The sequence below is a fragment of the Pogoniulus pusillus genome, chromosome 8, assembly GCF_015220805.1.
Source record: "Pogoniulus pusillus isolate bPogPus1 chromosome 8, bPogPus1.pri, whole genome shotgun sequence".
Taxonomy (NCBI): domain Eukaryota; kingdom Metazoa; phylum Chordata; class Aves; order Piciformes; family Lybiidae; genus Pogoniulus; species Pogoniulus pusillus.
The window spans coordinates 1,022,679-1,045,279 of NC_087271.1; the positions used below are offsets into that span (position 1 = coordinate 1,022,679).

Here is a 22,601-nt window from a genome sequence, read left to right on the forward strand (position 1 = left end):
TACCACTACCCTGCCCTGGGTAGTGTGCTGCTCCTGTGAAGGCAGGCCAAGAGGCTGCAGCAGAATCTAGCTTTGCTTTCTTTTCTTGGTTGTCAGTCACAGAATCGACCAGGTTGGAAGAGACCTGCAAGCTCACCCAGCCCAACCTAGCACCCAGCCCTGCCCAACCAACCAGACCATGGCACTAAGTGCCCCAGCCAGGCTTGGCTTCAACACCTCCAGGGATGGTCCCTCCACCACCTCCCTGGGCAGCCCATTCCAATCTCTGTGCTTGAACTTGATCTTTGTGCTTGATGCTGTGTTTGGATCATGCCCTGCAGGCAGAGGACCCCTGAGATGCATTTAGAGCAGGACTCAGCTTCAATGGCTGCAGCTCTCAGCTCTGGGTTCTCACCTGGCTTCCTGGACCTTGCTGAACCCAAGATCATCCAGTCCAGCCCCTCTGCCACAGCAAGGATCACCCAGGGCAGACCACACAGGGATGCATCCAGGCAGGTTTGGAATGCCTCCAGAGAAGGAGACTCCACAGCCTCTCTGGGCAGCCTGCTCCAGGGCTCTGGCACCCTCACAGCAAAAAAGCTTTCCCTTCTGTTCCTGTGGCATCTCCTCTGCTCCAGCTTGCACCCACTGCCCCTTATCCTACCAGTGGATGCCACTGAGCAGAGTCCAGCTCCGGCCTCCCAACACTGCCCTCCACACCTTGGTACACATGACTGAGGCCACCCCCCAGGCTCCTCTGCTCCAAGCAGAGCCCCAACCCCTCAGCCTTTCCTCAGCAGGGAGATGTTGCAGTGCTCTCAGCAGCTTTGTGGCTCTGCACTGGACTCTTTCAAGCAGTTCCCTGAGGTCCTTGCTGAGTTGCCCAGAACTGGAGACAATATTCCAGGTGCAGCCTCGGTAGGGCAGAGTAGAGAGGTGAGAGAACATCTCTTAACCTGCTAACCACACTCACTCTAATGGACCCCCCCCAGGATGCCCCTGGCATGGCACAGGGTGAGGCAGCTCTTGGCACTTCAAGCATCTCAAACCAGGAATTTGCTTCTACAGTGAGGAAGGGGAGAGACAATCAAAGAATGCCAGGTTGGAAGGAACCTCAAGGATCACTTGGTCCAACCACAGCCAATAGCTTAGTTGAAATGAGCTGGCCCAGAGCCCTGTTAGGATGAGTCCAATATAGGGGAATCCACTACTTCCCTTGGGAGACTATTGCAAGGACAGCCCCTGGCCCTCCATCCTCCTCCTCCTCCTCTTCCCTCTCAAGAACAGATTGCAGTGCTTAAAATGCTGTTTGTAGGAAAACAAAGATTAACAACCAAGAAGAGAAAGCAAAGCTAGATTCTGGTGTGGCCTCTTGGCATGGCTGCAGAGGAGCAACAGAACAGCCCAGATCTCTTCCAGCGTAGTGGAAACAAAAAATAGACAAACCAGATACAGACTCAAGTCTGTGTTTGGCAAGGAGAGGTCAGAGCCACTGCTGATCTGGGGGAAAACAGATGAACAACCTCAAAGCCTGCTTATCTTCCTCTTGGGAAGCCAGGAACGCAGCAGGGAAGCTTCAGAAAGCCCCAAAGCTTTTCAGGTTCTGCCTGAAATTTTGCTGCCACCAAACCCAGTTGGAGTTGCTCAAAGTAGACACCAGATACCAGCTACCTCTGGGCATTTCAAGGGGTCATGGAATCACAGAACATCAGGGGGTTGAAAGGGACCTCCAGGGACTATCAACTCCAACCCCCGTCAAGGCATGACCTGGGGCAGGTCACACAGGATCACAGAGCCATAGAATCAGTCAGGGCTGGAAGGCACCACAAGGAGCAGCCACTTCCAGCCCCCCTGCCATGCCCAGGGACACCCTACCCTAGAGCAGGCTGCACACAGCCTCAGCCAGCCTGGCCTCAAACACCTCCAGCCATGGGGCCTCAACCACCTCCCTGGGCAACCCATTCCAGCCTCTCACCACTCTCCTGCTCAACAACTTCCTCCTCACCTCCAGCCTCACTCTCCCCACCTCCAGCTTTGCTCCATTCTCCCCAGTCCTGGCACTCCCTGACAGCCTCAAAAGTCCCTCCCCAGATTTTTTGTAGCCCCCTTCAGATGCTGGAAGGCCACAAGAAGGTCACCTGGGAGCCTCCTCTGCTCCAGACTCAACAGCCCCAACTCTTTCAGTCTGTGCTCACAGCAGAGCTGCTGCAGCCTCTCAGCATCCTCCTGGCCCTGCTCTGGACACTCTCCAGCATCTGCACAGCCCTCTTGTCCCAGGGGCTCCAGAGCTGGATGCAGGACTCCAGGTGGGGTCTCAGCAGAGCAGAGCACAGGCAGAGGAGGAGAATCACCTCCCTGGCCCTGCTGGCCACACTTCTGCTGCTGCAGCCCAGGCTCTGCTTGGCTTTCTGGGCTGCAAGTGCACACTGCTGGCTCCTGCTGAGCTTCTCCTCCAGCAGCACCCCAAAGTCCCTCTCCTCAGGGCTGCTCTGCAGACACTCACTGCCCAGCCTGGATTTGTGCTTGGCATTGCCTCAACCCAGCTGCAGGGCCTTGCACTGGTGCAGGAATGCATCCAGGTGAGCTCTGAAAGTCTTACCAACACTAGGGCCAGAGGAAAGGGCCTGAAGTTGTGCCCAGGGGAGGATTAGGTTGGAAATTAGGAAAAATTTCTTTCCTGAGTAATTCCTCTCCTGAAAGATCGATCAGACACTGGAACAGGCTGCCCAGAGAGGTGGTGGTGGAGTCACCATCCCTGGAGGTGTCCAAGAACTGTGCAGACACAGCTTAGTGGGCACAGCAGTGGTGTTGGGCTGACAGCTGGGACTTGATGGCCTCAGAGGTATTTTCCAACCTCAGTGTGTGTTGTTTTCTCCAACCTGTGATGTTTTTCCTGTGTCAGGGTGACTATAAATCACTGTCAGGGAGCAGAGGACAAGGTCCTGACTCTAAAGGCAGGTTAATGAAAATCAGGCTGCGGAGTAACTCCAAACATCTCCATCTCCCAAAGAGGCAAGGGCTTAAATGCTTCTCTGCTGCACACCTAGGTTTGGAGCTCCAGATTTACAGCTTTAGGATTTCATTCATTACTTTAAATGTTTTTATACCCAAGTCATAAATCAAGGAGGGTTTTTTTTTTCCAGCCCTTGTCCCTGCCTCTCTCTAGTCACGAGGGCCACGATATGTAAAATTAACTGTCAGGAAAAATGCCTTCATGTTAATCCCTTTCTGGAGCAGCAAGCAGTGTTCCTCCCGGCCTGGCAGCCTGCCAGTGCTGTACAGGAGACAAGACCCCTGCCTACCTATTTCAAACAGCTTGGCACAACCTTTGGAAAGAAACAAACCAGCAAAGCCTGGCAGTGAGATGAAGAGAAGGTGAAGCTGTGCTGTCTGAACGCGGTGGTAGTGCTGCCTGAAAAAAAAAAGCCACCTCGGGTTGACCTGAGGCAGCTGCAGCTGGAGCCAAGGAGGCTTTAGTGAGAAGAGATACAACCAGAAGAGGCTGTGTTGAATGCAGCCCTGAGGAGCAGGGCCTGGGGGTCTGGGCTGAGGAAAAGCTCAACAGGAGGCTGCAGGGGGAGTGCAGCCCAGACACAACCCTGTGCTGGGCTGCAGCAAGAGCAGTGTGGGCAGCAGGGACAGGGAGGGCATTCTGCCCCTTGGCTCTGCTCTCCTCACACCCCACCTGCACTCCTGGGGGCAGCTCTGGAGCCCCCAGCACAAGCAGCACATGGAAGTATTGGAGGCAGTGCAGAGGAGGCCACCAAGATGCTGAGAGGGCTGCAGCAGCTCTGCTGTGAGCACAGGCTGAGAGAGTTGGGGCTGTGCAGGCTGGAGAAGAGAAGGCTTGGAGGAGACCTTGGAGTGGCCTTGCAGTGTCTGAAGGGGGCTGCAGGAGGGCTGTGGAGGGACTATTGACAAGGTCTGGTAATGAGAGGATGAGGAGGAATGGGTTTGAAGTGGCAAAGATTGAGACTGGATGTTAGGAAAGGGTTCTTTGGAGTGAGGGTGGTGAGACACTGGCACAGGTTGCCCAGGGAGGTGTTCAGGCCAGGTTGCTTTTGCCATGTGGGGACAGGATGAACTGAGGATGACATCTGTTAGTGGCAGATGTGCCATCTCACCAAGGTGTCCAAACTGCCAAGCAGATGCTGAGGCTCTTGGGGAAGGCATGTGACCATTTCCAGCATGGAGCAACAAAAGCCTGGGGACTAACACTGCTCTCTCCCCGTTGGTGGTCTGGGTAATTGCACACATGTAGCAGATTGTAAACTGGAGACTTCATTCCCTTTCTTGCACGCTGCTGGGCAAGCCATGAACTCTCTCTGCTCAGTTAAACCCATGGCTCTACCTTAATTGGAAGCTAGAAATTGGGTAAGCTTGTTTTCTTGGCAGTGCTGTCCCAGATAAAGCAGGACAGTGAAACACTAATGCAGCACAGATGTGCACGAACTGGAAGGACACCTTGGAAAGAAAACAAGTCCTAAAGCTATGAAGCTTATGCCTTATGCCTTGTACTTCTTGGGAGCCATCCACACAGGACGTGTGCCACACCGAGGTGGTACCAGGGCACAGCTCCTGGGGGACTGACACACACCTTGTAGAAAGACGGCCCTAAAGAGAAGCCAGCAGCAAACCTTTCCTGCCTGTGAATGCCTTTTGCAGCCTTTTGCTTGTCATGCCTATTTTACAAGGTATCTCCAGCAATCCAATTAGCCTGTAATTACTTTTAGAGCTCTTCTAATCACTTATGCCTCTGGTGCAATGCTCCCTCTGTCTGATCACATCACTTTCAGCTGCAGAACACAGATAATCCAGCTGTGTAATTGCTGGATCCATTTGCTTAGGTGACTCTCAAAGCCTTTGCAGTGCTACCAGCTGTGGGGACACAGGCACCACGGCAATGGTGTCACATGAAGCTCAGAGGAAGCACAGAATGGTTTAGGTTGGAAGGGAACTCAAGGATCAGCCAGTTCCAGCCCCCTGCTATAGGCAGGGACACCTCCTGCTGGAACAGGTCACTAAGGCCTCATCCAGACTGGTGCAGAACACCTCCCTGAGCAACCTCTGCCAGTGTCTCACCACCCTCAGCCTGTGCCAGTGTCTCACCACCCTCAACCTGTGCCAGTGTCTCACCACCCTCACTCCAAAGAACCCTTTCCTAACATCCAGTCTCAATCACCCCTCTGCCACTTCAAACCCATTCCTCCTCCTCCTCTCATTACCAGACCTTGTCAATAGTCCCTCCCCAGCCCTCCTGTAGCCCCCTTCAGATCCTGCAAGGCCACTCCAAGGTCTCCTCCAAGCCTTCTCTTCTCCAGCCTGCACAGCCCCAACTCTCTCAGCCTGTGCTCACAGCAGAGCTGCTGCAGCCCTCTCAGCATCTTGGTGGCCTCCTCTGCACTGCCTCTAACACTTCCATGTGCTGCTTGTGCTGGGGGCTCCAGAACTGCCCCCAGGAGTGCAGGTGGGGTGTGAGGAGAGCAGAGGCAAGGGGCAGAATGCCCTCCCTTGCCCTGCTGCCCACACTGCTCTTGCTGCAGCCCAGCACATGGAAGGAAGGGAAGTATCTCCTGGCCATCCCAGTGACTATCTGCATGCTTCTGTGCTGAACAAATCTGTGCTCTTCCATCAAGAAGAGTAGTCAGGAGAGATGTAGGAGTGCACAGCCCTGGGGAGCATGAGCCTCTCTAGGGTCATCTGCATGCAAGTTTGCCTGAAGTCAGTACAGAGGTATTAAAACCAAATGCATATCATCTCACATCCTGATGGAAGCAAAGGTCTTTGCCTCTGCTATTTGCTTAATGAGCACTCAGGGTGTCCTGGAGCCATTTAAAACATGAGCCAGACTTCTTTTACCCCAGGGTTGACTGCCCATGACACCACATAAAGCCAGGGCAGGGAAATTCTGTCTGCACCAGCCCCGACACCACCTCTCTGGAAGTCCTCAGAACCCACTGTCCTGCCTTCCAAAGGCAAACAACTGTGAGCAAGAGGAGTGGATTTGTGGATTTGGAAGGAATTCCTATTATGCTACAGTGATTCTGGTATCTGGGTTGCATCTGAGAAAGAGAGGTCAGGCTGACTTGAATTTTCCATGCCTGCTGCCATAGCAAAGAAATCTGTTGCTTCGATTGCTCCTCAGCCGTTTGCAGCACTGCACAGCACATAGCTGAGCTTCTGGATTCACCTAATGCAGCTCCATTTCTTGTGGGCACAGTGCAAGCAGGGCAGAGACATCTAAGCTCTCTGGGACTTTGCTTCTCTTTTGGTTGACCTGCCCTTTCGTGGTAGGAAGCCGATGGGTGACACAGGCAGCTGATTATGTTTCCAGCTCCTCTTCCAGCTGCTGCGTTTGCCACTGCCTCGTTAGTGATCAGAAGCACACTCAGCACGGAGCCAGCCTGCTGATAGCTCCAGCAGCAATGTGCAAATGAGAGGCTTTTGCATTTCGTTTTTATGGCTTTTCCACACTCGGGGGTAGTTCACCTGCAGGGGAAAATTTGGCTGAGTTTATAGAATGTGGGGCTCTGGCACCCTTCAGGCTTGTTCTGAGGAGGGAGGGAGAATAGGAAGGAGGCAGTTTTGGGGACCTGATTTGCTAAGTGAGTGTATGCGGTCAGGAAACGATGGGGAGGAGAGGAAATGATGGAGGTATTCACAGCACAAAGCAGCCAGGTTGAGGATGGGGCATGAGCAAAGCAGGCACTGTGCCATGCTAAAACACCTACTGCCTGTGACACAGCTCCTAGGAGGGAAGATGAAAGCCAAGGGAACAATTGCTCCTCATCTCTTCATCTTTACCTCTCCTAGCTGAAGGACCAAAAGCAGGTCTCTGGGAAAGCACCTGAGCTGTGCTGGCAGCAGGTAAGAAGGAAAAGGTAGGTACTTTTCAGAGGGGAATTTCATCTCCAGCTGGAAGTGTTTAACCAACAACCAGGAGACAGTGATGGAGTGGCTGTCCCTGGAGGTGTTGAAGCAAAGCCTGGATGGGGCACTCAGTGCCATGGTCTGGTTGCTGGGTGCTAGGTTGGGCTGGGTGAGCTTGGAGCTCTCTTCCAACCTGCTCCAATCTATGATTCTGTCCCAGCACCAGGTAAGTGCTGGTGTGAGGAGGTGAGGAGGAAGGCTCCGGTCCCAGCACCAGGTAAGTGCTGGTGTGAGGAGGTGAGGAGGAAGGCTCCTGTGCCAGCACCAGGTAAGTGCTGGTGTGAGGAGGTGAGGAGGAAGGCTCCTGTGCCAGCACCAGGTAAGTGCTGGTGTGAGGAGGTGAGGAGGAAGGCTCCGGTCCCAGCACCAGGTAAGTGCTGGTGTGAGGAGGTGAGGAGGAAGGCTCCGGTCCCAGCACCAGGTAAGTGCTGGTGTGAGGAGGTGAGGAGGAAGGCTCCTGTGCCAGCACCAGGTAAGTGCTGGTGTGAGGAGGTGAGGAGGAAGGCTCCTGTGCCAGCACCAGGTAAGTGCTGGTGTGAGGAGGTGAGGAGGAAGGCTCCTGTGCCAGCACCAGGTAAGTGCTGGTGTGAGGAGGTGAGGAGGAAGGCTCCTGTGCCAGCACCAGGTAAGTGCTGGTGTGAGGAGGTGAGGAGGAAGGCTCCTGTGCCAGCACCAGGTAAGTGCTGGTGTGAGGAGGTGAGGAGGAAGGCTCTGCTCCGCAGGCCGAATTCAGCATTTTGGCTGACACATAAAGCTCTCACCCTGCCACCATTTCCTAGCCCAGCTCTAGGAAAGCTGGCAAAGAAAAGAGAAAGGAGGAGGCACTGGAAAGGAGGTGGTTCATTAACTACTTTTTATAGGGAGGACTCTGGGAACATGCTCCCCCGTGGAAGGTTTTAATTGTCTTCTTAAAATGGCTCCAACACAACAATCTCTTAGAAATCCAACACTAACCTGTGAAACTCTTCCAGGCACTGCTGGCTGAGAAGATCTACCTTTTTTTCCTGCTGTTTTCTTTTTCCCTAAACCTTACAGACCAGGCAAATACCAGAAGTTATTTGAACAGGGCCAGAGCATGCCAAGTCCGTACTGACGCTGCGCTCTCGGTTTCTGCTCTGAACTTGTACTGGAAGGTGAAATGAACCTCCTGTGGAGCTCACAGACTTGCCCAAACAGCTTTGGGCCTGTTTACAGGCTTCAAGAGTAATCTCATTACTCTCATTACAAGCTTTCATTTGCAAACGTTTATGGCTCCACTCTTAGATGGAAGTGAAACCATCACAGAGATGTGTGCCCCGGCAGACAGCGCAGCCTGAGCTGAACAACCCAACACCAATAGGACATTTGTGCCAGCAGCCAAAGAGGTGACCAAAAAAAAAAGCCATCAGGGATGTCTGGAGCAAAGGAGGCTCCCAGGTGACCTTCCTGTGGCCTTCCAGCATCTGAAGGGGGTCTACGAAAAAGCTGGGGAGGGACTTTTGAGGCTATCAGGGAGTGCCAGGCCTGGGGGGAATGGAGCAAAGCTGAAGGTAGGGAGAGTGAGGCTGGAGGTGAGGAGGAAGTTGTTGAGCAGCAGAGTGGTGAGAGGCTGGACTGGGCTGTCCAGGGAGGTGGTTGAGGCCCCATGGCTGGAGGTGTTTGAGGCCAGGCTGGCTGAGGCTGTGTGCAGCCTGCTCTAGGGTAGGGTGTCCCTGGGCATGGCAAGGGGGCTGGAAGTGGCTGATCCTTGTGGTCCCTTCCAGCCCTGCCTGATTCTACGAGCCTGTGTTCAAGGGCCAGCAGAAGAGGTTTCAGAGGCAGGACTCACTGCAAGGATGGTGATGAGGATGCCTGCAGCACACAGCACTGCGTCGTTGATCGTCTCCATTGCCTTCAGCGGGTACCTGATGCTGTCGTCGTCGCAGTAGAAGCCCCTCTGGTAGGGCTGAATTGTGCTCGTTTCGATGATGAGGAAGGGCAACCCAGCTAGAGAGAAGGGCAGACAAAGCTATCAGCAAGCCAGGCAAACACAGCCACCTCACACCAAAACAAGACACCCGACCCCAGGTGGGAGCTGCCTCGCACACGGCACAGCACCGCCCCTGATGCTTTCCTTTCCACACTGCTATCTTTCCAGAGGGGATGCAGCGCTGGGATTTGTTTTTCCAAGTGGGTCTTGTGGGGAAAAAGCATCTCCTCTGTTATGGTTATCAGATGTCTGCACTGCCTGGTTTCAGTTAAGCCTTGTGCACTGCAAATATTAACTTACAGGAATGGACCCCTGAAGCAATCCCTCTGCAGAAAGCCATGAAAACCAATCTGGCACTTTGCCCCCGGCAGGGACCAGTGCTCTGCCCAGTGCCCCAGGGCAGGGCAGCCCCCAGCTCTGCAAACAAACACTGGGGGGATCGAGTATCAGCACAGCTTCTTCTACCTGGGCAGCACAGCTCCACTCCAGCCTCATTCTTTTTATGCCTCTGAAGCCTTCTGTGGATCTCTCTTCTCTGGCTGTACCTACTAATGCCACACAACTACGAGCTTTGAGCAGCTGTGGAGCATCCATCCTTGACTCAACTGCTGAACTGTTTCAGCCAGTCCAGAGGAGGCCACCAAGTTGCTGAGAGGGCTGCAGAAGCTCTGCTCTGAGGACAGGCTGAGAGAGTGAAACCCAAGGTAAGGAGAAAACAAATGCACAGCGGTTCAGAGCTGTCCTTGGGCCAAGGCAACAGGCCTCACACCCATCTAGATCCTCCAGAAAGCACTGGGGACTACCTGCCAACCACTAACTTGCTTAAGTATCTGTGGGCTTGTTTACACAGCCAGCAGCCTAAGACATCAGAGGGATTTTCCTCCTGGAAAAGGCAAACCAAACAAGAACTGACTGCTCTTGCGTTTGACCTAACTTTGTCCACAGCACATCTGCGGCACTGATGACCCTCTGGGTGTCCCTTGCAGCAAGAGTACCATCCAGGCTGCTCAAAGTGCCACCAGAAGAGTGCTCCCCCTTCTCCACATCAGCCACCTCCTGCATGTCGCATTGCACAATCCACTTTGGCTCCTCCAACTACATGGAAAGAGGTTTACCTAACCCAGGACTTTCCCTGCACACTTAATGCATTTACTTAACCCAGGACTTTTCCCCCATGGTATTGGGTTTGCTCACCCAGGATCCTTAGGGGGTTTTGTTAATCCCAAGAGAAATGAAAATGTCATCATCTGTGAGCAATGGCAACCACACAGACCCCCAGAGCCACCCAGGCACAACAGAGAGAGTGGCCAGGGCTATCTCCCAGCACTCCCAGGGCCCTCTCTGCCTGGCTGCTCTCAGCCACTCTGGCCCCAGCCTGGAGTGCTGCTTGGGGTTGTTGTGGCCAAAGTGCAGAACCCTGCCCTTGGCCTTGTTCAGTCTCATCCCACTGGCCTCTGCCCACCCATCTTTGGAGGTCCCTTCCAACCCAGTGCACTCTGTGCTGTGTGGTTCCTCGTTCTCACCTGGATCCAGCTGCCCTTCGTTCTGCCCCTTACCCACTGTGACACCAGCCAGCCTGGCCCCCAAACATGCCTCTGATGCCAACAATCTGACAGGTACAGAGCACTTAAAAAGCCCTGCAGCTCCCCCAGCAAAGATGGCAGGAGGAAAGCCAGCGCCAAGCGGCAGCCCAGCAGCTGAAGCCGGGGAGCAGCCATGCCAGGGTTACGTGGCTGATTGTTATTTCCCCAGTTCCTCTTTGCTAATGGCTTTCACATGACAGGTCTGTAAAACACATGTTCCCACAGACAATAAAAATACAGCTGAAAGCTCACAACTAGATTAAAGACAAAAAAAAAGGAGGAGGAGGGAAAAAAGAAGAACCCCAAACAACAAAACCAAAAACCGAGAGAGAGAGAAGAATGTTCCTGCAGGTTATGTGAACCCAGCAGTGACCAAGATTTGTTTTCCCTTCACTCACTGAACAGCATGGGGGAGTATTTCTGCCCTGCAATCCTCTGTAGGGCTTGCCACAGCTATCAGGGGAGCAGAACTGGCCTAGATGCCCTGACTGTTTCTTAGAGCTCACCTAGGCACAGCCTAAAACCAAACTCAAACCCAATGGTTTTGTTTGCTCTCCTATGAACTCATGGCTTAGTGGGACATTGGCAACCGAGCCTTGACACTGTTCCAGCAAGGCAGTACCCTCAGATCCCCTTCCCTCACCTCTCCTCCTTTCCATCCTTCCCTTCCCTCTTTCCCTTCCCTTCCCTTCCCTTCCCTTCCCTTCCCTTCCCTTCCCTTCCCTTCCCTTCCCTTCCCTTCCCTTCCCTTCCCTTCCCTTCCCTTCCCTCTTTCCCTTGCCTTCCTTTCCCTCTCTTCCTTCACTTCTCTCTCCTTTCCGCATCCCTCTCTCCCTTGCCTTCCTTTCCTTTTCTTCCTTCCCTTCTCTCTCTCCCTTCCCTTCCTTCCCCTTCCTTCTCTCCCTTCTCCCTTCCCTTTTTTCCAATGCCAGTCACTCTCTCTGGCAACAGCTTCCTCCTAACATCCAGCCTAGACCTGCCCTGGCACAACTCCAGACTGTGTCCCCTTGTTCTGTTGCTGGGTGCCTGGCAGCAGAGCCCAACCCCACCTGGCTACAGCCTCCCTGCAGGCAGCTGCAGACAGCAATGAGCTCTGCCCTGAGCCTCAGGGATCTGCTGGGGACCCATCCTGCCCCTCCAAGCAGGCTGAGCCCCGCTCCCAGCAGCGCAGCAGGGATCTGCTGGGGACCCATCCTGCCCCTCCAAGCAGGCTGAGCCCCGCTCCCAGCAGCGCAGCAGGGATCTGCTGGGGACCCATCCTGCCCCTCCAAGCAGGCTGAGCCCCGCTCCCAGCAGCGCAGCAGGGATCTGCTGGGGACCCATCCTGCCCCTCCAAGCAGGCTGAGCCCCGCTCCCAGCGGCGCAGGTGCGGACACTGCCGGATTGTGCCAAGCGCCGCAGGACGCCGCGGGGCGGGAGGCTGAAAAAGGATCTTGCTTGTGCTGGGAGGAAGCCCAAGTGACTCGGTGACCTCTAGCTGCTGGTGTCCTGTGCTGAGGTATTTCGGTGCAGGGCTTCAATTTATTTGTCTTTCCATTTTCAATAAAGCAAATCAAGCCTGGAAATCTAGCAAGAAAAAAACCACCCAACCCCAACCTGAACTCCTTTCTCTAGGCAGCATCTGTTCTAGGAGCCAGTTGATGCTCCATCATCCCAAGAAGGCTGGCAGCCTGAAAACCTGAGGCAGCACCACCGAGGCGAACCAAAACCCACACCTACTCTCTGACCGGCTGGAAACGTGCACCAAATCAGGGGCAGAAGGAAGGGCTCTGTGTGGGGCACAGGACTCTGGATCTTGGGAGCCTCTGAGAAGTCAGACCAGGGGGAAGGGGTGGAATCACTGCAAAGGGGTTAAGTCTGGGAGTGACAGGCCTGGGGGGGATGGAGCAAAGCTGGAGGTGAGGAGGAAGTTCTTCACCATGAGCGTGGTGAGAGCCTGCGGCGCTTCCGATGGGTGGGCAGTGAAGGCTTAGAGTCACAGCATCAGGCAGGGCTGGAAGGGACCACAAAGATCAGGCAGTTCCAACTCCCTGCCATGCCCAGGGACACCCTGCCCTAGAGCAGGCTGCACACAGCCTCAGCCAGCCTGGCCTGAAACACCTCCAGCCATGGGGCTTCAGCCACCTCCCTGGGCAGCCCATGGCAGGGTCTGTGGTCCCTGTGATGTGTTTGGCTGGCAGTGTCCAGGCCCTGGGTGTGGCTTGGAAGGTTTCGGTAGGTTAGACACGGACCTTAATGGGTGAACAAAGAGCATCAAAGCGCCTGGCAGGGCTGAGGCAGGGGCAGCTCACTCCTCCTGCCAGATAGCTCTGTAAATATTTGGGTACCTGCGAGAGAGGAGGTTTCTTGTTTGAAGTATTTAGTGGCTGATCCTGGGTACATGAATAAAAAACCCTCACTGGGTTCATGCTATTTGTAGACAGTTCCAGACGTGTGAAACACCGACGGGAGCCAGGCAACGGGAGGCTTCCAGGGGGGGCTGCAGAAGGTGGCTGCTTCACACAGAACCACAGAGTGCCCAGGCTTGGAAGGGACCTCCAGAGAACATCCACTCCAAACCCCCTGCCAGAGCAGTGTCACCCAGGGCAGGCCACGCAGGAACACATCCAGGTGGGGTTTGAAAGTCTCCAGGGAAGGAGACTCTGCAGCCTCTCTGGGCAGCCTGCTGCAGGGCCCAGCAAACCTCACAGGGAAAAGGCTTTTCATTAGCTTCACATGGAACCTCTGCTGCACCAGCTGGCACCCATGCTGCTCTCGTCAGCAGTGCCAAGCACAGCTCCAGGCTGGGTGGGGAATGGCTGAGAGCAGCCCTGAGGAACAGGACCTGGGGGTCTGGGCTGAGGAAAAGCTCAACAGGAGGCTGCAGGGGGAGTGCAGCCCAGACACAACCCTGTGCTGGGCTGCAGCAAGAGCAGTGTGGGCAGCAGGGACAGGGAGGGCATTCTGCCCCTTGGCTCTGCTCTCCTCACACCCCACCTGCACTCCTGGGGGCAGCTCTGGAGCCCCCAGCACAAGCAGGACATGGAAGTGTTGGAGGCAGTGCAGAGGAGGCCACCAAGATGCTGAGAGGGCTACAGCAGCTCTGCTGTGAGCACAGGCTGAGAGAGTTGGGGCTGTGCAGGCTGGAGAAGAGAAGGCTTGGAGGAGACCTTGGAGTGGCCTTGCAGGATCTGAAGGGGGCTCCAGGAAGGCTGGGGAGGGACTATTGACAAGGTCTGGGAATGAGAGGATGAGGAGGAATGGGTTTGAACTGGCAGAGGGGAGATTCAAACTGGATGTTAGGAAAGGGTTCTTTGCAGTGAGGGTGGTGAGACACTGGCACAGGTTGCCCAGGGAGGCTGTGGAGCACAGAAGCACCCAACGTGATCAAAGATGACTCTGTGCTCCGCAGTCTCCCTGGAGGTGTTCAGCACCAGGTTGGATGAGGCCTTGAGTGACCTGTTCTAGTGGGAGGTGTCCCTGCCTAAGGCAGGGGGTTGGAACTGCTGAGCTTTGAGCTCCCTTCCAATCTAAACCATTCTATGATCGCCCCTTGTCCTAGCACTGGACATCACTGAGCTGAGCCTGACTCCATCCTCCCCACACTGCCCTCCACATCTTTATCAACATGAATGGGGTCACCCTTCAGCTGCCTCCAGAGCCCCAGCTCCCTCCAGAGCCCCAGCAAGCCAACGTCAGGAATGAGAGTACCTTCACCACTGTTATTTGATTGCCTGCTCAGGTCTTACTTGTTCCTCGCCTGGGTTCCAGCAGTCCAGGAGACTGCTCTGAGCATCTGCCCGTGTTTTGGAAACACACTTGGTGTCTTTGTTTGCCAAACAGATCCCCATTCAGCTCTGCTACAGTTGCTCTGCTCCCAGCTAGGCAAACACAAGAGGATAGAAAGTTCTCCAAGCAGACAGACAAACCCCAGACTTCACTGCCCAGCAGGTACCTGCTTTAGAGTACTGCCTGCATTTCTCTGACCTGACCTGCCTGCAAAGCTCTCAGGGCACACAACAGGCTCATTTCCACAAAAACAAGGCATGAATTTGCTTTCCACTTGCTGTAGGTTCCTCACATCAACGTTTTTCACCTCCCTCTGCCAATCTGTCTGATGTCCTCCCTGTCACGAGGGTGACATTCCAGGCCACTTTACTATTAGGAGTTATGTTCCAGCCAAAAGTCATAGGAACTTCAACATAAACCTCTATTTTGAGGCCCACCAGCTGCCAGCACAGTAAGTAAGCCATAGACTCATAGAGTCATACAATCAAGCAGGTTGGAAGAGACCTCCAAGCTCATCCAGCCCAACCTAGCACCCAGCCCTGGCCAAGCAACCAGACCATGGCACTAAGTGCCCCAGCCAGGCTTGGCTTCAACACCTCATTAGCAGACAGAGCTCATTGCTGTCTACAGCCACCTGCAGGGAGGCTGTAGCCAGGTGGGGTTGGGCTCTGCTGCCAGGCAGCCAGCAACAGAAGAAGGGGACACAGCGTGGAGTTGTGCCAGGGGAGGTCTAGGCTGGATGTCAGGAGGAAGTTGTTGGCAGAGAGAGTGATTGGCACTGGAATGGGCTGCCCAGGGAGGTAGTGGAGTCACCGTGATCCTGCTTTGGCTGGGGGGGAAGGTTGGACTCAATCTCTGGAGGTCCCTTCCAACCCCTAACATTCTATGATGCAGTGACTTGCTCAGGGGTAGGGCCAGGTTCATTTTGACCCAGATGATGACATTTTCTGGGTTCATACTTCTGGGGTTTTCTTTTTGCCTGTTTATTTTCACAATAGAACTGGTTATTCAGGAGTGCTGAGCCAAATGCCCTCCCATGCCTGCTGGCCCAGCAGCAGAGAAAGAGAAAGCCAAGGCTGCTCATTCTTTCCCTGTGTGGACAACTCTTTGAACAACCCCAAAGCTGCAAAAGAATTTGAGAAGTGCCTCTAACAGGAGCCAGTGGTGGTGCTGGGAACGAAGGTTATCCCCACCTGCTGCCCAAACCCATCACCCAGAGACCAACTTGTCCTTTGCAGTAAATGCTACCCCTTTTGCAAACTGGAGCATGCTTATTGACCCAGTGGGGTCCAGCTGGTGTCCATTGTCCCTTGTCCTATCCTAGGACACCACTGAGCAGAGCCTGGCCCCTGCTTCTTGCCCCCCACCCCTCAGCTATTTATGAAGATCGATAAGATCCCCTCTCAGCCTCTCCTTTCCAGACTAAACAGAAACCTCAGCTGAGACCTCACCTGATTCCTCTGTCTCATCGCCACACAAGAATCCCCCTCAAGCATTCTCGACCCTCCTCCTGCTAATCCTTAGCAAAGTGCCATGGAGCTGGTTTCTGTCCTTTATCTCCACGCTGAAAGGAGCAGAATTACCCTTTACAGCAACCATTAAACGCCACTAGAAAGAAGCACTCTTCTGCAGATAGCAGTGGCAAGGCAAACTGCCTTTGTCCCACTCAGCATTTGCTAACTGCCACTCCATAAACCCAAAACTTACCGACCCAAAACGGACTGACCCAAAAAAAACCTGGGGAGATTGTCATTATAGCAAAGCTCTCCCTGGGTCACAGATGCTTCAAAATCAAACTATCAAACTGTTCTCACGTACTGCACATTCCTGTGGATTTGGAGCCTGGGTAGCAATGTTTCCTCCTGTGGCTGCAGCACAGCCTGCCAAACCCACGCTCCAGGAGCTCCAGAGTGCTGCCACTGCTTGTGCTGGGACGAGACACTGCTTTTAGGGAGGTACCTGTTACCTATTTCCAGAGGTAAACACCACGTACAAAGAAGGAGAGAGGAGAAGGCCACTCTGAGAAGCGTGTTAAGCTGTTCCTCCTGGGAGGCTGGCACGAACTGAGGCACTAAAGCAGCTTTACACCGAAGGGCACTCCTATTTTTACTACCTAAAAAGATGCACTAGTGAGAACAAAAGTTCTTGTCCAAGCCACAACACCTACATGCACACAAAACTCTGCATTTGTGGGGCAAAACAATTTGTGGGGCTCTGGGTAGCCTGATCTAGGGTAGTGCCCCTGACCATGGCAGGGGGGTTGGAATTGGATGATCCTTATGGTCCCTTCCAACCCTGACTGATTCTGTAATTCTGTGGTTCTGTGATTCTGTGGTTCTATGATTCTGTGATTCTGTGGTTCTGTGGTTCTGTGATTCTGTGGTTCTGTGGTTCTGTGGTTCTGTGGTTCTATGATTCTGTGGTTCTGTGATTCTGTGATTCTGTGGTTCTGTGATTCTGTGATTCTGTGGTTCTGTGATTCTGTGGTTCTGTGGTTCTGTGGTTCTGTGATTCTGTGGTTCTGTGATTCTGTGATTCTGTGGTTCTGTGATTCTGTGATTCTGTGGTTCTGTGATTCTGTGGTTCTATGATTCTGTGATTCTGTGGTTCTGTGATTCTATGATTCTGTGGTTCTGTGGTTCTGTGATTCTGTGGTTCTATGATTCTGTGGTTCTGTGGTTCTGTGATTCTGTGGTTCTGTGATTCTGTGATTCTGTGGTTCTGTGATTCTGTGGTTCTGTGGTTCTGTGGTTCTGTGATTCTGTGGTTCTGTGGTTCTGTGATTCTGTGGTTCTGTGATTCTGTGATTCTGTGGTTCTGTGGTTCTGTGATTCTGTGGTTCTGTGATTCTGTGATTCTGTGGTTCTGTGATTCTGTGATTCTGTGGTTCTATGATTCTGTGATTCTATGATTCTGTGGTTCTGTGGTTCTGTGATTCTGTGGTTCTGTGATTCGGTGATTCTGTGATTCTGTGGTTCTATGATTCTGTGATTCTATGATTCTGTGGTTCTGTGGTTCTATGATTCTGTGGTTGTATGATTCTGTGATTCTGTGATTCTGCTCCACTCACAGCAGCCCTATGGTGCGTGCTGGCCGTGTGAACATTACTACTTCCCTACACACCACCAAACCTGCCTTGCTCCATCACCCTCTATTCAAGAGGGAAGTTGTGTGGGCTGCAGGCATTGTTTTCAGAATCACCTGGTTGGAAAAGGCCAAGGAACCCAAACAGGACCAAGTGGAAATGCGAATCTGCAGCCCAACACGGCGCAGCCAACCACATCTCAAGTAAGATCAATAAAGGTGCAAAGCTTTTGAAACAAAAGTCAAACCAGCTCACCTGATCAACATCAGGCAGCTTACCTAAAACAAAACCCCCAAAACATCTGTTGGGCTTCCCAAGTTTCCTCTCCCCCCTCCCAGAGCATCCCAGATGGGCACCGCAGCTGCAATTAAGCACGCTTTGGGGAGCCCCCGAGCAGGAGGTGGCAGAAGCTGCAGCCAGAGTGCTGAAGCCTGTTGTTTCCTTGCTTTCTGACCCAGTTCTGTCACTGTACCCTATTGTAAAGGCAAAATCCTTCTTCAGATGTGAAGCAGCAGCCACCTGCATAAATATGGCCTGCTTGTAACTCTGAAACCAAATACAAGCACTGAAAGCTCAAAGAGTTTGTAGTGCAAAAGGCACTTCTGACCTCTTCCTTAAAGGTTCACTAATCACTTTTAATTCATAATTTATTTCCTCTTAATAGACTTGCTTTATATAATACCTACCCCCCCCCCCCTTCCCCTTTCCATGCCCCCACCTCCTCCTTTCTTTTTTCTGGAAGTTCCCCAGGAGAAAATGGTATTACACAACTGCCTTGATTAACTGGAAATGAAACTTTTCCCCCTCAGCAGTCAGGACTTGGTAGGGTTTCCAGGGTGTAACCCACCCTGCACAGTGCTGAAAGGCAACAAAAACCCCCATGAGCACAAGTGGAAGTGATGCAAAGGACTTTCAAGCAACAGGGCTCTGAGCTCCATGGTCCCTAGAGTAAGGCTCAGTAAGGCTCTGCCTATGCATCTGGGGGGGGGGTACAGAGGTGCAAGATTATCACTACCCTCCCTCCTCCTGCACTTTGACTGCAGCAGAGTGGCACCTTCATGCCTAACAGTACACGAGACACAGAATGCAGGGCTGGGAAAGGACCTCTGGAGACCAGGCTCAACCCTCCCTGCCAGAGCAGAACTCACTGGTAATATTTGAGCAATAAATGAACCAATCAATCATGTTCCTAACTAAAACACCTCTGTATGACAGGGAGGGCAGAATTTGCTGGGGAAGGCAGAGATCCACCAGCTGTTGCCATAGCCACGCTGCCACCTCGCTGCCCACAGAGCTCTGAGCTACTCTCGTGGCAAGGCCATCAGCCAGTGACAGAGGTGCCCAGCTCATGCTTCTGACAGAGCTCTCACCCACCCTGACACATCCTGGGCTGGCTTAGGAGCAGTGTGGGCAGCAGGACAAGGGAGGTTCTGCTGCCCCTGTGCTCAGCACTGGGCAGGCCACCCCTGGAGTGCTGTGTCCACTGCTGGGCTCCTCCATTGTTTAGAAGGAGGCTGGATGGGGCACTCAGTGCCATGGGTTAGACAGTCAGAAGGGTTAGCTGCTAGGTTGGGCTCGAGGATCTCAAAGGTCTTTTCCAACCTGGTTCATTCTTTGATTCTGTGATCTGCCTCCCTTGGTGAGACCCTGTAAATGACATGGAGCCCTGAAAGCCACAGAGAGGAGGACAGCATGGTTCCCCTCTGCACACCATCTCAGACTGCTGGCTGGGTTATTTATCCCCCTAAGAAACCCCAAGCCCAGGTGACACAGGGGTGTTCCAGGCACACCTGCAATTTCACCATCCTCTTCAGCAAGCTCAGGGCCAGCCCTGGTGGGCAAACCCACCCTGTCACTCCCAGTGTCACACCAGCCTTTCCCACAAGGGCTGCAGTGGGCAGCCAGGTGACATTTCATAGCCCAGTTTGCTGAAGGGATGGCCTTAGGTCAGGCAGCATTCTCATACCCCAGGCCAAGTCTCCATGGATGCTGACTTAAGGGACACAACAAGCACCACAATTTCTAGACCCCACACTTGTTATCTCCCATTTTTCCCTGCCAGTCTATCAGTAACTGTGTCCTGCTGTCAAGGAATCACAGAATCAGGCAGGGATGGAAGGAACCACAAGGATCAGCCAGTTCCAACACCTCTTCCCTGCCCAGGGACACCCTACCCTAGAGCAGGCTGCCCACAGCCTCAGCCAGCCTGGCCCTAAACACCTCCCTGGGCAACCCATTCCAGCCTCTCACCACTCTCATGCTCAACAACTTCCTCCTCACGTCCAGGCTGAATGTGTGAATAAACTGGGGGGGAGGTTAAAGAAGCCCAAGGGAACAGCAGCCCTTTTTTCTTCATTATGGAGAATCTGGACAAAGGCTCTTCTGTTCCCCCCTTTTTTTTCTGGGTTTGGTTTTTTGTTTTGCTGGGGGTTTGGGGGCTTTATGTTGGAGGGCTTCGTGCCAAGCTGCATTATTCCTCTTCACCATGGTACTGTCATGAAACCCACCCGGCATCTGCCTGGAAAAAAACCCAGCCCCTCAGGTTTTCATGGTTTGCTGGTTTTCATCTCAGCCACGACTCCCTTTGTCACCTCAGACATGGGAAGAGGAGGAGAACAGCTCAGGCTCAAAGCCAATCCCAGCGACAAAGCAGCCACCAAAGAAACCAAACAACTCCAAACACCTAAAAACCTCCCAACACCAAACAGCCTCCCAACACCTAAACAACCTCCAAACACCTAAAAACCTGCAAACACCTAAACAACCTCCCAACACCAAACAGCCTCCCAACACCTAAAAACCTCCAATCACCTAAACAACCTCCAAACACCAAAACTCTACTGCCAGCAAAACCTACCTCTCCCCCCAAAAGGGGCAGAAACCCTTAATCCTCCTCCCCACTTTTTGCTACCTCCCTCATGCCACAGACCCATGCAGCTTGGAGGTGGTTGAGGCCCCCTGGCTGGAGGTGTTTGAGGCCAGGCTGGCTGAGGCTGTGTGCAGCCTGCTCTAGGGTAGGGTGTCCCTGGGCATGGCAGGGGGTTGGCACTGGCTGATCCTTGTGTTCCCTTCCAACCCTGCCTGATTCTATGACTCTAACTTCACAGGATCACAGAATTAATCATGTTAGGAGAGACCCTCAAGATCATTGAGTCCAACCTATCTTAATTAACTCAACCATGGCACCAAGTGCCTCATCCAGGCTCCTTTTAAACACCTCCAGGGACAGTGACTCCATCACCTCACCGGGCAGCCCATTCCAATGCCAATCACTCTTGCTGTGAAGAACTTCTCCCTAACATGCAGCCTGAACCTGCCCTGTTGCAGAGCTTGAGGCTGTGTCCTCTCACTCTGTCCCTGGGTGCCTGGGACTTGCTGGAACCCACTCCAGACCAACTTCCCTTCTCAAGGCTTGGAGGCTTTGGGGGAAAAAAGCCTGGAGCATCAGCAGGGCTGTTTTGAAGGACTTTTAAAAGGAAATAGTTCCCTTCCTTGCAGCCCTTGGTGGCAACTGGAGGCCAGTGGCTGCAGCCAGCGAGGCAGGAGCCCAGCAGCACGCAGGAGGCTCTCCTCTCTTTCCAGCCTGTTTACTGCTCCGCTGGGAAAGGCACCCAGAGATGCTCCAGTTTCTGGGCTGGGAGTCCGGAGGGGCTCAGTTATTCAACAGCCCAAGCCTTTTCTGAAGGCTGTCAAAGGAGTGATTTGATGCCTTTCAGTGCTTGCTGAAAGCCCAGCGAACTTCAAAAGCCGCAGAAGCGGAGCTGGAGTTTGGCAGCAGTTCATTAGCTGCCTCTGTCCTTCTGTGTGTGGCTTGTAATTACATGCAGAGCTGATGCCAAAGCCTCATCCACCCAGGGACAGCAATTAACGTGCTGCTGGACGAGTCGCAGGTAGCTAACGTGGGGATGCAGACAATGGGGGCTGCCAAATATCCCATGCCTCAGTATGGGTTTGCTTTTAGAGCTGTCGCTTTCCCCTTCCCCTCCCCCTCCTTTGCAAGGGAGGGTTTGGCAGCAAAGCTGGGATTGTCCAGCCTGCTCCCAGGCCACACACTGGTGGGTCTGATCCTGCTGTCACTCTGCACCAGCAGCTGCAGGGACATGCAAACCCGCTGGTGCACTGGCCAAGGCCTCACAAGTTGAATCATAGAATCAAGCAGGTTGGAAGAGAGCTCCAAGCTCACCCAGCCCAACCTAGCACCCAGCCCTGCCCAGCCAACCAGACCATGGCACTAAGTGCCCCAGCCAGGCTTGGCTTCAACACCTCCAGCCACAGCCACTCCACCACCTCCCTGGGCAGCCCGTTCCAGTGTCAGTCAGTCTCTCTGCCAACAACTTCCTCCTAACATCCAGCCTAGACCTGCCCTGGCACAACTCCAGGCTGTGTCCCCTTGTTCTGCTGCTGGGTGCCTGGCAGCAGAGCCCAACCCCACCTGGCTACATCCAGGCAGACAGCAATGACCTCTGCCCTGAGCCTCCTCTTCTCCTGCAGGTAAAGGCCCAATTTGGGCTCCATACTTGCTGTTCCAGCTGCAGGTAAAGCTCTTACTGGTGTAGGCAGCAAATGAGTAACAGCAGGAGCCTCAAGCAGCAGGTAGAGGGGGTGAGGAAGCAAGTACCTAAGTACAGTAATTCACCTTTGGAGGGGAAAAAAGTATGACAAAGCTGCACCTCCTGCAGGAACACATAACAGCAGCCCTTCTTCTCTTACTTGAGCTCTGCATCCCTTTGCAGCCAGCTGGCTCCCACTGCAGCCCTTGGCAATTAAAACCCTGGGAAGTCAAACACAAGGCCACGGAAGCTAAGCCTTTTGTTTCCCTGCTTTTTCATTCTCCCCCTGTGTTTGATCCCCAAACAGATTTCTCAGGCTATGAAGAAAAATCACAGGTCCAGTGGAGCATCTTGGCACAGACCTGGACATTGGTTCACCATCCCTGCTGGTTTTTCCATGGAGAGCAGGAGACTTTGCAACCCCAAGCAGTACTACAGGCTGGGGACAGAGTGGCTGAGAGCAGCCAGGCAGAGAGGGCCCGGAGGGTGCTGGGAGAGAGGAGCTGAAGAGGAGGCAGCAGTGCCCAGGTGGGCAGCAGAGCCAATGGCATCCTGGGCTGGCTCAGGAGCAGTATGGGCAGCAGGACAAGGGAGGTTCTGCTGCTCCCGGGCAGAAACCAGACTGGGTAGAGGGGCCAGGACAGGGAACTTGGGAGAAATGGCCATCTCTGATGTAAGTGCTCCCCAAGGCACAGCTCTGCACTCAAGAAGCACAGCTTTGGATGGGGTCTGGTTATTCCTACAGCCCCCAGAGAGCC

General features: G+C 53.6%; 1 protein-coding gene across 1 annotated transcript in view; it reads right to left on the reverse strand.

Annotated features, from left to right (window-relative positions):
- PLPP3 (phospholipid phosphatase 3) overlaps positions 1-22,601 on the reverse strand; it is a 55,224-nt gene that overhangs the window by 16,391 nt on the left and 16,232 nt on the right. Inside the window, exon 2 of the mRNA XM_064146929.1 lies at positions 8,717-8,874. Coding sequence (XP_064002999.1) covers positions 8,717-8,874 — 158 coding nt within the window. The remainder of the gene's footprint in view (positions 1-8,716; positions 8,875-22,601) is intronic.